The sequence below is a fragment of the Rhineura floridana genome, chromosome 4, assembly GCF_030035675.1.
Source record: "Rhineura floridana isolate rRhiFlo1 chromosome 4, rRhiFlo1.hap2, whole genome shotgun sequence".
NCBI lineage: Eukaryota > Metazoa > Chordata > Lepidosauria > Squamata > Rhineuridae > Rhineura > Rhineura floridana.
This window is the reverse complement of record NC_084483.1, coordinates 66,315,379-66,329,581: the sequence shown is the minus strand read 5'-3', so window position 1 is coordinate 66,329,581 and position 14,203 is coordinate 66,315,379. Positions and strand designations below refer to the sequence as shown.

At 39.8% G+C, this 14,203-nt stretch overlaps 1 protein-coding gene across 4 annotated transcripts in view; it reads left to right on the top strand.

Annotated features, from left to right (window-relative positions):
* The window catches only part of UBE3D (ubiquitin protein ligase E3D), a 67,343-nt gene that overhangs the window by 38,882 nt on the left and 14,258 nt on the right, over positions 1-14,203 (top strand). For 2 of the 4 annotated variants that reach the window (XM_061623229.1, XM_061623225.1), the window contains 2 exons: positions 967-1,105; positions 11,728-11,946. The exons of 1 other annotated variant lie outside the window; for it this stretch is intronic. In XM_061623229.1, the coding sequence (XP_061479213.1) occupies positions 967-1,105; positions 11,728-11,811 (223 nt within the window). In that variant the 3' untranslated portion in view covers positions 11,812-11,946. Of the gene's footprint in view, positions 1-966; positions 1,106-11,727; positions 11,947-14,203 lie in introns of those variants that run through there. One more of the 4 variants, XM_061623226.1, reaches the window with a different exon arrangement.

Sequence of the window (14,203 nt, the reverse complement as noted above, 5' to 3'; positions counted from 1 at the left end):
GTTATGCTTCCTTGCTTACCAAGAACAATGTGGATTAGTTGTAGGCCAGCCTTTCCAATCTAGTCCCATCCAGATGTTTTGAACTACAACTCTCATCGCAACCATGCTGGCTGAGGCTGATGGGAGTTCTAGACCAAAACTTCGGAAGAGGACCAAGTTGGGGAGTGCTGGATTAGGCTATGAGACAGCAAGCTTCATGTCTTAATGAGGATTTGAACCAAAAATGTTTTACTTTAAGCCCCACAGTCTATTCCCAGGGATAGCGAATATTATGTCCTCCAGAGATTATGGGCTAAAACTCCCATCAGTCCTACCATTGGCCATGGTGTATGGGGCTGATGGGAGTTGTAGTCCAAAACATCAGGAGAGGAAGGGACATGGCTCGGTGATAGAACATCTGCCTTGCATGCAGAAGGTCCCATGTTCAGCCCCTGGCATCTCCAGGTAGGGTTGGGAGAGACTCCTGCCTGAAACCCTGGAGACACACTGCTATTCAGTGTAGACAGTACCTAGCTAGATGGACCAATGGTCTTACTCAGTATAAGGCAGCTTCCTATATTCCACTGGACTACGTTGGCTACCCCCTTCTCTGTCTGCTGTACCACACCGTTTTGAGTTGCTGTCATTTGCAGACTTGGAATGATACTGGCCAGGTACTGAGGACAGACAGAAGATGGCAAACCTCTTCATTCCAATCTTGTGAATTTTCAGAAGCATCTGGTTGGCTGCTGCTGCAAACAGAATGCTACATTAGATGGATCTTTGGTCTGGTCTAGCAAGACTATTATTATGATGTCACTTTGCCATGTAATCAATAGGAGATTTTAAGAGGTGCATGTTATGTTAATCCCAGCAGCGCTACATATTGTAGCATGTTTATAAGCAAAACATGTTCTGTACAGTAATTTATTTATTGGAACTCTGAATTTCCCACATAATTAAACAGGAGTTCTGCTTGCTTTCCAGCCTAGCTGATGCATGGAAAAGTGATATGGGAGTACATTCTCTAACATTTCCATTAAAAACCTGCTTGGAACTGCTGCTGATACTGTCTCGGAGTAACATTTCATTGCCACCTTCCCTTCGTTGGATGAATTCTTTCCAGGTAAAAAAATTATGGTCTTTCCTATAATACAGCTAATGTTACAAAAACAGAGAATCCAATAATTGTCCAAAACCAAAGGTTAACAAACCTGAATATCAAACCACAGTTTGGTCCTTGTTTGATCATCTCGTTTCTTAAGTAAGTATAGTTTGTACAAACCATAGTTTCCCTTACATGGATGAAGTAGAAAACTGTGGTTTGTTACAAATGGTGAACAGAAATGAATGAATGAGCCTGAGGCCCACCATAGCTCTCACACATAATGACAAATCATGATTTGTCATTTCTTCTGAATTGTGCCTTAGAGTGTTGCTTTTGTCAAATTTATGCAGAAAAAAATTGCTGTTACAGACTTTGAAACAGAGGTTTGTCCCAATTTAAAACTGAGCTTAATGTAAACTGCATTTAAAATAAGGTCTCAAGAGATGTTGCCATGACTTAAAGTTACATGTTGGGATGCATCAGAGACTCAGTAAAACCATATGGATAGATTGTTAGGTTCTGGCAAGTGGGTCATGACATATTACAAGCCCAGGTGAAAGAGAGAGACAAGAAATTCATGAGTAAGTTGTCTTAGAAATAAGATATGGTTCACGCTGCTTGCAATATAACTACAGTTCAGTGAACTGAGGGCAAGTACATGCAATCATTTGCCATTTCTATTCTTCAGATATGTTTATTCAGTCATTTGTTTGGCAGGCAGAACTCCACGCTGTAACTTTTTTCTGACATTCTCCTGTGGTTGAATTCTATTGTGAAAACACCAGTACAACATAGTGAGATTTGTATTTTGAAATAATTGTGTACCTCTGTGAATGTAATTTAAATCCTCATGCAATATAAAGCTGACTTTCAGAAGAAAGCCTCGTCAGATGAACACGATGGGAAAATATCACCATGTGGTGACTTTTGCTATCAAAAGTGAAAAATATAAACTCATTTGTTTGGGGGAAGGAGGGGTAGATTGGTGCAATACTGGTGCAGTAAAGATGGTGGGAAGCGCTGCTCTGAATACAAATAGGCTGGAAAAAGATTAAATTGATAGAATCTGAGCTAGATGCTATTAAAGATAAATCACCAAGATAAAAATAGTGGATCACATCTTCACTGAAGATGTGGCAATGTATAGCAACTCAAGTTGAATAATATTTGTGTCATCTTAGTGTTACCATTTTTACTTGCTCCACTTGGCATATGAGAGAAAGGCACATAATTCAGCAGTAAAGCACTCGCTTTGCCTGTGTAAGGTGTGAATCAGGACTGCTTGGGTTTGACTTCTTGGCCCATGTGGCTCTTCTGTGGCTAATCGCATCTTAACAGCTCTAGCAATTGCCAAAAGCTCCTGTAGAACCTGTGTTAGTGTGTGTCTTGACTGCTTGAGCTCCTGATTATACCTGCTGAAAATATTGTGGCCCTCTACCTCCAAACTGTATCCCCTGCTTTCCTTGTCCTGTTTTTTTCTGCAACTGTTGTTTCCTCAGCTAGCCCATGATCTTTTCTTTCATTGATCTCTGAAGCTACTAGGTCTCCCTGCAATGGTTCTGCTCATTTCACCTTATGCCTTGGACTGCCTCTCAGAACACTGTGTGTAACCTCCACCATCCCTTATTTCCTTTAAGTCCATCCATCATGCCTTTTCCTGGAAGCCTTTGAATCATCCCTCTAATTCCTGTACCTTATTATGATTAAGCCAAAGTGCCTGTAATATAAAGGATCACATCTGCTTGCCTATACCTTCATTTCCTCTCTTCCGTTTCCCTATGTTTATTTTAGATTGTAAGCCCCTTTAGAGGCAGAGACCTGTCATGGCACTTTACAAAGAACAGGCATGTACCTAGATGGCCTTATATATGTAAATAATAATAATCAGTCCCTGGTACCTTGGGTAGCTAGGCTTGGAAAAAGCTAAACCTTCAAGACATTGGAGAGTTGCTCCAAGTGAGCATTACTAAATTAGATGCACCTGTAGTCTGGCAGTTTTTTATACCTTTTTTTAATGTCTTTGTCTTGAAGTGAGCAGATGAGTAGCAGTCTCCATCTGCTTGCCCTCCTTCCTGCTGTTGCAGCTCTCTTTTCCTAGTGTCAGAGTTCACAGTATAGCTTGGCTATGTCCAGTCGCTAGAGACACCCACCAATCCTGCAGAGCAGTGTTTTTTAACCCTGGGTCCTCAGATGTTGGACTAGTCCCCATATTCCCCAGCCAGTTTAGGCAATGGTCAGGGATGACGGGAGTTGTGGTCCAACAACATCTGGGGATCCAAGGTTGAAGGGTGCTGTTGCAGACCACTTTCCAATTTTGGGCTGGAACAAGGGCCTCAGCGCTGTCCATGGAGAGACTTCCAGGAAAACGTTTACTGGGGGGAAACTGTACTGGTGAGATGAGCAAGTGGGACAAGTAAGTCGGCTTTCCTTCATTATTTGGAGGCTAATTGTATTTATTGGTTTTTTTTAATATGCCACCTGATAACATAACGTTCTCTGGGCGACTTTCAATAAATAAGTTAAAAAATGCAAACAGATAAAACCAAGAAAAAAATAGCTTGTTTTTTTTCAGCCCTGAACAGCAGTTGAGCTTGCATACATACCACATACATCTCCAGGCACACTGGGTGTTAAGAGATTTTCAAGTGGATAGCAATCTGTGCTGTGTATTTAAGCAGAGCTGTTAATTGTGGACATGGATATAAGGGGGATCGTTACTAGGCTGTACTTCCTAATTAATGGAACTGAGATATATATTGCTTGTCTGCAGAACAAGATCACCTTATAACATACCAAGTATGAAAAAAATTGTGTCTATGTATTGGTCTTTAGTATATGGTGAGCATTCCATTTATGTGATTCAAGATGAATGTGTTTACTGTTCCAAGCATAGATAAGATCGCCCTAGTCTATTGGGGATTAAGAAGCAATGTGAATATAATCAATTTTGGGGGATATTTTTATGTGACTGTCTAGTAGGGCTTTGTAATGGGTGGCCTCTTTTGGCCTTACCTTGATATAGGGAGGTACTTAGCAAGGAATATAATGTTCTCTTCTATTGCTGTGTGTGAAGCACTTCCCTGCTATCACCTGTTAAATTGCTAGTTTCTAGATAATTCGCAGAAAGCGGCCTTATATTGAGTAAGACCATTGGTCCATCTGTCTCCACATTGTTTACTCTGACTGGCAGCAGCTTTCCACAGTTTCTGACCAGGGGAGGGGGCATTCCCATCCCTACATAGAGGTGCCAGAGATGGTGTGTGACAACTTCTGCATGCAAAGCATACACTGCCACTAAGTTACAGCCCTTCCTCTTAACTGCAGTGTTTAGCTATTTCATTGTTACTTTTGCCCTTGGCCATATACAGAAAGCTGATATATAAGTGTGTATTAATACATAATTCCACAAGGGGGATTTGTGTCTGTTTTGGCTAAAACACAGTTGGAAGTGGCTGGGATCCAAATAGCGTGACCTCCGTGAAGTTCTTTCTTCTAACAGCAGACCACCTCCGCCATCCTATATTTCAAACTATTTTTTAAAATATCCACAAATTTCAAGAGCAGCTAGAATTTATTCACTGAAAACCTTTCCAAACTGTCCTTCACCCTTATGGATACCAGGGCGGTATGCCACCAGCATGAATATACTTATACATTTAGTCCAAATCAATGTGTGAAATTCAAACCCAGCCATCCCTTCTCTTACTAGCCTTTTTGTATTTCTTGTTTCCTCTTTTCCTCAAGCTTACTTTTTCTTCACCTTCCTGTGGTCCTGTTCTGTTTCCTACTTTGTATCTTTCCTTCAGCCTTCCTGTTGGTTCAATATTCTTTAGCTTCGTTACCTCTTGGGATCTTTTTCAAATCCTAAAACTGTCCCACAGAGCCATTCTTATCCCAAGGATTATGTGTACTTGTAATCTCAAATGGGAACATTGGCCTTTTTGCACAGAATAGGATTGCACAAATATTCTGATGGTTTTGTTTCCTGGGTACTTGGTATGTTAACAAACATTCTATGATGTCATGTCAGCCAGCCAGTGCCAAAAGCTTCAGTGCCCCAAGCGCTATACAATGGAAATTTCTCATGAGACATGGGGGAATGCTGTTTGAGAAATCCAAGGTTAAGTTCTAGCCCAAATAAAGCTTTTAGTTAGTCCATCTGACAAGAAGCAGAAAGATAATCTTGTTCTTTTAAATATATATATGTATATATATATTTAAAAGTCATCCTGAGTTATAATCTATAACCCTACAGTGTGAAGGCTTTCTTTCTAAATAAATAAATAAAAATCATTTTTATACCCCATCCTTCTTCCAGATCAGAGCATAGGGTGGCTTACAATACAACAGCCAATATAAACAATAATATAACCTATATTATTAATTTGTAAAAGCTCAAAACAGTTTACACAGAACAATATAAAATATTCATTAAAACTATTGATAAAATCAAAACATTAAAAACAAGTTGACATAATTTTACCAAACTATACATAAGATCAGCAATTTTAAAACAAAAATTTAACTTCAGATTGCATGTTAAAATAAAACACAATAAAATCATGCATTCATTATGAAAACAGCAAAACTTAAGCCTAAACTCCAGCCAGCATCAGCATCAACAGTTTGCATTGCTTGATCACTCTCCTTCCAATATTGCATTGAACATCATAAGCGGTGATCCTCAATCCCACCCTGGGCTCCTTCTGCAAGGAAGGGCGGGATATAAATTTAATCAATCAAATAATGTGCTCTGCCATTCCTAGCCTTGTTTACGTCAGTGACTCATGCATGTGCAGAGTGCTTTCCAACTTTAGTGTTTTCTTTCCACACATAATGCAGATGACTGGGTATTGTAATATATTAGTAAAGAAATGCACTTTGTTTTGATGTGTAGGTTGCATGAGGGTGGGTCTGTGAGATCTGAGGAGGAGACCCTTTTCCAGCTGTCCTTATCTTCAGGAGACAAGGAGGTTGGCATCTGGGGAAAAGGCCCTTCTAAGTGATAGTGCCCTGTCTATGGAATGTTCTCCCCAAAGAATTTAGAGAGGCACCAGTATTGGCAACTTAGATGCTAAGCTGAAACATATTTATTCAAAAAGTTTTAGTGGATAATTTAATGGTGTTAATGCTGGTTGTTTCTTTACTCTTTTGCTTTTATCTGTCCCTGTTTTGCAGTTTTAGGACTAAAACCTTCTTGCTACCTTTTTACTAATACTTTATTGTTGTGAGCCACTTTGAAGACTGGGAAAGTAGGAAAGCAGCATATGCAGTCTATAAATTTCAGCTAGGGCAATATTTTTTGTTTTCTTCCCCTAAAAGAGTTGTGTGTCTTTAAAAGTAAAATCCAGTACAATACATTTCGATACAGTATTTACTCTGGGAGCAACGCTGCTCACTATAATCTAATATATTAAGTGAAGGTTAACCTTTGATTGCATTGGCTTCATATTTCTCGCTTGAAGGACTTAATACACATGTAAGTTCCATGCTTGAAAGAGAGTAATGAAAACTAGAGTCTATAGAACACAATCTCCTCTTCTCTCCCCCTCCCCCATTTCATGTACCCATAAAAGAAAGTAACTACAGTATGGTCTGTTTAACTCCAGCAATCCCTGTTTTACTTTGTAGCCTTCAGAGTTGATGTCTGATGGATATTAAAGTAAAATATTTGCTTTTTCTGCAACAGCAGCCCTGAGAGAAATGTGGTAAATGGCCTAATGAATCATCATAAAGATTCAGTGTCTTGTGTGGCTTGGAGTTTTTTTTCTTTTCTTCCTGTGTTCCTAGATATAAAAAAAGTCAAGATAATGCTAACAAAATATCAGTAGAGATTGTGTGTCACTTAAAGCATCTCTTTGTAATTGATTTTGTGCATAAGCACTAAAACGCAGCTCTCTTGGACCATCATCTTACACTAAGGAACCCAGCAGCTTATTAAACGTGCATAGGGCTGATTAATAGAACTTGTAGGTTTCTGTAATTTTGTCTATTTTGAACAGAAGAATGTTTCTTAACTAAAATTTGATGATGATACCTGGAAGGTACCAAAAGCTTTCCAATTGTAAAGAACAAGATCTGTCTACATATGCTTTCACTGTGCTTTCAGATGAGTAAATAGAGTTGCCAAAGTTTGCTTGAGTATTAGAGTGAATTTCCACAAACAAAAGTGCTAACTATGGCTTCTGGGAAATTGCAAGTCATTTGTAACATAAGAATAGATATCCTTCCTTTTAAGTAAAAATTGTTGTATGAATTTTGCAACACCCATAAAAAGTGTACAATATGGTATTAAAGAATACTGTATGTTAATATTCATCATGCATATTCAGTAGGACTGGCCAACCTGTGCCCCCCCCCAAGATGCTACTGAACTACAACTTCCATCAGCTTCTGGCCATGCTGACTGAGACTGACAGGGCTCCTAGATCAGCAGCATCTGGAGGTTAACCAGCTCTGATCTAAACAATGAAATGCATGTATGATGTACAAGGATACAGATTTATTGAACTCCAACTGTATTTTCATAGTTGGGTAGATACTGTTGAAAATACTAGAGATTTCAAAAGAGGGGGCATGACCCACTTGGAAAGTTATTTTTAACAGATAAAACTCCTTTACTGTATCAACACATTTGCTCAGCAACCCATTCAGAGCAAATTTAAGAGATGATCATCTGGTTGTAGGGAAGCCAAGTGACACTGACATCTCTTCAGAGAGGAAATGTACAAAATTACCGGGCTTGCTGCACATTACAAGATGTGGTTGTGAAACAGAAAAGCAATTTGGATGTGATGAAGTGCACTAGAGTGGAGAAGTTATTAAGCTTGTCTTGTATTTGCCATTTGAAGTGTAGGAGGTGTTTTTCAGTGTGTCCCAGCCTTTCCTTCAAGATGGTTTCTGTCAGATCCGTACAAGTTGTCTGCACTCTGATATTAAAGCCCTTCATCTCATCATATCAGTAGTGGTGTTGAAGTCATGTTCCAATCAAGCCACCTCTTTTTAACTCATTAATTATCCCCTGAGACAGTTATAGCCTATTAGACCCATAATCACTGAAAGCAAGTGTGCTGTGTAAATTGACAACACACAGGAATTTGGTGTGCTCACTATAGAGCAGAAGGATGTCCCACCACATAGCTAGATATAAGGTGGCAGGTTCTGTGGGGCCAATCTGGGGTGGGGGTAAAAGAATATGCCCAATTGTGACTGTCTTTACCTTCATCCCATGTGCAAGGCTAAGGAGGAGAGGGGCAGCAGCAAAGTTGTTATGGATGCTTAGTTCTGAGTAACCACTTCCCCCAAGCAGAATTCATTTAGAGGGCAGGCAGAGGAGATCAACTGCTGTTTATTGCTGCTTTTTGTGTTTGTTTGCTTATGAGATTATTTCTACCCCACCTTCCACTTTGCAAAAGGACCCCCAGTAGGTTTTGCACATTAAAATGATACAATACCAAAACTAAATACAGAGACTGTTAGAGTGGAGCAAGAGAACAAATAGCAAGGAAGCATTTGAAATGAGTGAGAGGCTTGTCCATTTTTTAAAAAAAGTTTTAATTGCCTGGCTAAAAATCATTGGTGACAGGAAACAACTGGGCCTCTTTTGGGAGTTCCAAAGTCATGGCTCTGCAATTGAAAAGGTCTGGTCCCACATATTCGTTCATCCTGTTATACACTGGAGAAGAAATCTGATCTTTCTGCTCCCTTCCACCATTATTGCTGGAATGCAAGATAAACCTTTTTGTAACAGAATTCTGATTCTCTTGGGTCACTGTGTATAGCTGGTTTCAGATTTTATTATTTTCCATATAGAGCTCAAGCCAAATTTTGTACCATTCTGTTTACTTGTTAAAAATAAAATCTTGCCTGGACACAGGTTGTGAGTTGTGGCAAGGAAGTCTGGAAGGAGAAAGGATGCTTAAAATTGCCCTTCCCTAATGTTGCTTTGTCTCCCAGAGGGAAAAAGATAGGGAAGAACCGTAGCTCCATGGAAGAGCATCTGCCTTGCCTGCAGAAGGGCCCAGGTTCAGTCATTGGCATCTCCAGGTAGGGCTGGGAATGTCCCTTGCCTAAATCCCTGGAGAGCTGCTGCCAGTCAGTGTGGACAGTACTGATCTAGATAGATCAATGGTCTGATTTAGTATAAGGCAGCTTTCCATCAGCTTCCCCCCCCAACTTCCTTTGTGAGTGAAAAGGCAGCATGTGGACACTGGTTTTGACCTTCACAATGATCAGAAGGGAAAGTGTTAATCAACTTCTCTCTCTGTGTGTATCCTGATTCACAGCTTGGTTTAAAAAAAAAAAAAAAGCAAAAGAAGAAAATCACCGAACCTGTATGTAATGTGTAGTAATGCTATATTGGAATATATTCTTCTGTTTGTTCTCATCATCATCTTCCTACAGCTGCTTTTCTGGAGTGACACATTGCTGTTTGCAATTCTTTGGTTCATAATGCATGATAGGATTGTGGAGTTGTATTATCAAGGAGGTTTCCTATAATGTGACACATAGTAATGCACTGAACAGATAAAGTAATGGCTATAACTTCTGTTTTAAGTTCTTTTTTTATTTTCTTTTTAATATTCATGCGGGGTGTTTACCTCCCTTTTAAAGGAGAAAGGAACACGGAATACAGAAGACCATACAGAGAAATAATATGGTTCCTTTTTTCCATATATATGAAATCAGCGATGTGCTTTGAAAGTAAAGAGTAAAGAATCCTGCTGAACAGACAGAAACAAAGCACAACCCTCCTGCTTCAAGTCACATTTTTTTATAGCCACAGTTAGTAAGTGCGCTTTCAGCTGAATTTGGCTCTGTTGCAAAGTGGGAGCTACTGACTTCTTCAATTAATTGCAGGTGCCTGCTCCTGGGTGTCCTGGGGATATATTCCATTAGGAGATGTTTCTCTTGTTTTTAAGAATTATAGTTAGTATCCTGCTTAGAGTTACCATTTTTAAAATATTTTATAGCAGGATATTAGATCCTCTTATACCCAAAGGTTACTTAAAATTAGTAACTAAAAAAAAAGTTCTGATTTGGGCCTGATTTGCACTGTATATGGCAAGCATGTCTGGCTCTTTAGACTAATGTTTGCAATATTTAACACTGTAAAAGTTGAGATAATTGGCATAAAATGAATAGAGTCAGGAGAAATTGTCTCAGTTTTATTAGGAATAGAAATGTTGTGGCTTTTAGCAAGAATGCCTAACTACAGAGCCACACTTCTGTAATAAGGATTCTCCTTATACTGAGAAAGAACTATCTAGTATTTTACTGATTGGCCTCTTGAGTCTCAGGGCTGCGCTGGTCCTGTTGTTTGATTTCCTTTTCTAAATTAGAAATTACAGAGTTTGAACTTTGAATCTATATGCATGCAAAACATGAGCTGTAGCATCTCCCTGTGCTGCAGGAACTCCTTCCTGAAACCCTACCGCTGTTGATGGAGGTGCAAAGCTTCCAGTACCACAGGAGACTTTGCATATAAAGTCTTTGATCTTTCCCATTCATGGGTTTTAGGGACTCCAGGGAACAGTAGGTGGTAGCATAAAGGTTATTGCTAACAGCCTTTGCATAAAGGCATTCAATGAGAGCTTTCAGACTGATGGCTTTCTTAAAAAGAAATAAAAATGAATTAGGAACTCTAGTAGCTGGTTAAAGCAGGTTCTTTTTCATCTTTCCTTTGGAATATACTTCAAACAGTGTAAGTGATTTAACGCCTTCAGTCTGCTATGAAAAGGAATGAGATGCTTATAGTTCAGTTCTTGAGTACACTGTGCAGTTATTATGATGGGGCAATATTTTATGCTTGGCTAAGTCTAGATTTTGAATAAAAGAATTTAATTACACCAAATAAATGTTGGAGAAAGTTCTCCAGTTACATTTCATTAACGGTTCATGCTTCTAGCAATGAACTAATTTAATTTCATTCCTGCTGCTTAAAGTCTGTGTTGGTTCATGCCTTCCCCCTCCCCAATGTTTTTATTGAAAATGTAAATCTGTTAGAACATAAATGCGAAGGAAATGATACATATCTAACTGCTTGTACCTACTATATGCTCTGTGCTTCTTGATGCCTTTGGGTAGCAGTGTACAGCAAGCTTCTGATGACATTCCCATCAAATTTAGATGCATAAATTACCCAAACATTCTCTCGACAGTTCTTGAGCTTCTCCTTAGGCTAATTCTAATTTCACCCAAAGTTACCTCATGATATAATGTAATTGGTGAGTTTCCCCTCTCTCTTCATTAGCTATCTTATTGTATTGCTATTTATTTATTGCATTTATATCCCACCTTTTCTCCAAGGAGCTCAAGGTGGCATACATGGTTCTCCCCCTCGTCAATTAATCCCCACAACAACCCTGTGAGATAGGGTAGGCTGGGAGGCAATGACTGGCTATGTATTCTTCCTTTTTGTTGCTTGTATTTTTAACTTTAACTTTATTTCAAAATAAAATTCCATGGTTGATGTTTTTTTAAAAAGCACTTTCTGAAATATATTTTCAGTGACTTTAGAAAAAGCAAAGGCTGAGCTAGTTTGGTGACAGCAGGCTTGTCTGAGCTAACTTAGAAAGAAATGCCTGAACATCATCAAATATAATGATTAATAACCCATCTCTTCTCTTCCCATCTCCCAGGTTTTGCTTGGACCCTTACCCAGTTCTGCTGCCCACTCCCCTTGTCTAAAATCAACTAAAATCTGTAGATGTTGTAATCAATAGATCGTAAGCACAGTAGGAGGAAATTGTACTTTACAGTCCCAGTTATGTGAAGTCTATAGCAGGGGAGGAGAAAATAAACTTTAATTCTGTATTTGAAATCAATATTTATTTGTGAAAATAAATTGTATGGAAATATTTAGTAAATGTGCCTTTGTTGCACTGGCGGAGGCCGTTCTTCAATTCTGTAAGGAAAGATGAACTGAAGAAGGATTCTGGTCTCATCTCTGCCAATTCTGCATTGCATGGCCTTAGACTAATCAGTCTCTCCATGTTTCCCCCTATTACCTTACATAATAACTATTGAGAGAGTGAACCTAGCGGATTGGGAGAAACTGCACGTGAAGATGCTCATAGCCTACTTTGCCTTTTCCTCTCCCCTTTTATTTATTTATTTATTGTATTTACATACCGCCCCATAGCCAAAGCTCTCTGGGCGGTTTACAATAACTAAAAACATTAAAAACAAATATACTAATTTAAAAACACATCTTTGTTGTGAGAGAAGCAGGGTTTACACGAGGAGGAAAAAGTGGCAGAATGCAGCAATGGTAGAATGGATTGTACCATTTCAGACTAAAGAGAGAAGTGGGAAACCTCCTGCCCATCAGCCAAATGCAGATTGCCAGGCACACTCCAGGCCACACTCCTCACCATCTATACTCTAGTAGTTGGGCTGATGATGGAGCGGAGCATTCTTTCTGCTTTGCAAGCCCAGTTTGCCTCCATACTGGCCACTGAAGATCAAGCTGGCAAAGCCAGAACAGAGCACACTGCTTTTCCAGCCAGCTCTTGTTCTGTGCTGTGAGTGAGCCCCTTTCTCACAGTGTAACATGGAAGTAAAGCAAGCTGAACGTGTGTTCGAGTCTCTGTGTGTTTTGGGCTATGGCCCTCCAGAGGGGAGGGTACAGGAATTGTGTGGGTGAATTCAGCAATAATCGTAGAGAGCAGCATTGTTTGCACAGAAACAGGGCAAGAAAAGTGTTTAAAAAACGAGCATACAAGCTTTATGTTGCTTTAATACATGGGAACAATTTGTCCCTAAAATCTGCTTCTCTCGCACCCCCATTTTTTTGGAAATTCTTTGTCCGACCTACTTAACCATGAAAAATGATTTTGCTTTCCTTTTGTGACAAGGCAAGCTTAAGGAAGAGTTCCAGAGTCTCTTGGTGTAGATAGCTCTAATAGGATTATTAATTAATCTTTGGCTGCTAATGCCTCACCTCTTCAGCGTCTATATTTGTCTTTCCTAGTGTGCATCAATTCTTGCTAATTATAGGTAATTTTTTTAAGGGAAACATTTCCCAAGGCTACAACTAATATGGAACAGGATACATTCAAGAGGTCTTTCAGTTTTCCGCACAAGAAGCACATAAACGTACACATTTCATGCCATAAAATTACTATGTGATCTCCATAAAACAGCAAGCAGCTAAATACCATCCACTGAGTGATTTAGAGACAGATATCAACATTCAAATGCTTGGATGCATAGAGCGATCTTTGTCTGACACTGAAAAGATGTTAGACTTAAGAGCAGAACCAGGCACACTTCCCTGGGAGAGTGTTTCAAAGACAGGAGCCGCTGCAGAAGAGGCCTTTTCTCGGGCATCTATCTTCTGCACCTCCCTTAGAGGGGGGTACTTGGATAAGGGCCTGCAAAGATGACCTGAGGGTCTGGGCAGGTTCATATGGGCAAAATGGAAATGGACTGCCTTCAAGTTGATCCCGACCTATGGCGACCCTATGAATAGGATTTTCACGGTAAGCCGTATTCAGAGGTGGTTTGCCATTGCCTTCCTCTGAGGCTGAGAGGAAGTAACTGGCCCAAGGTCACCCAGTGAGCTTCATGGCTGTTCTCCTAGGTCATAGTCCAGCACTCTAACCACTACACCATACTGGGCAAAGACATTCCACACGCTGATGAAGTCCCAAGCCATATAAGGCTTTGTAGGTTAAAAGTAGCACTTTGAATTTGGCGCAGAAAGTTGTTGCTAGCAGTTTGTTGATTGCATTTCACATGTGCTCCAGGGAACAGATTGGTGCCTTCTGGGGCCTAGATAACGCAGATGCCTAACCAGTTCCAATACAAGAGATCATCTGGGCTGCAAATTTACTTTTCTGTTTTATTTCATTTTAGTTAATATAGGTCCACATATAATTTCTTTTTTCTGAAATAAATATCTTGGCCTTCTGTTCCTTCCCCGTCCCGCTGCACTTAATGCAGGGATGGGGTAGCTGTGGCCCTCCAGATGTTGTTGAACTGCAACTCCCATCAGCCTCCAACCAGTGTGGCCAGTAGACAATGCTGAGGAGAGCTGCAGTCCAACAATGTCTAGAGGGCCGAAGTTTAATGTTTTCTAATGCCATTCCAATACTGTTGGAACACTACAAC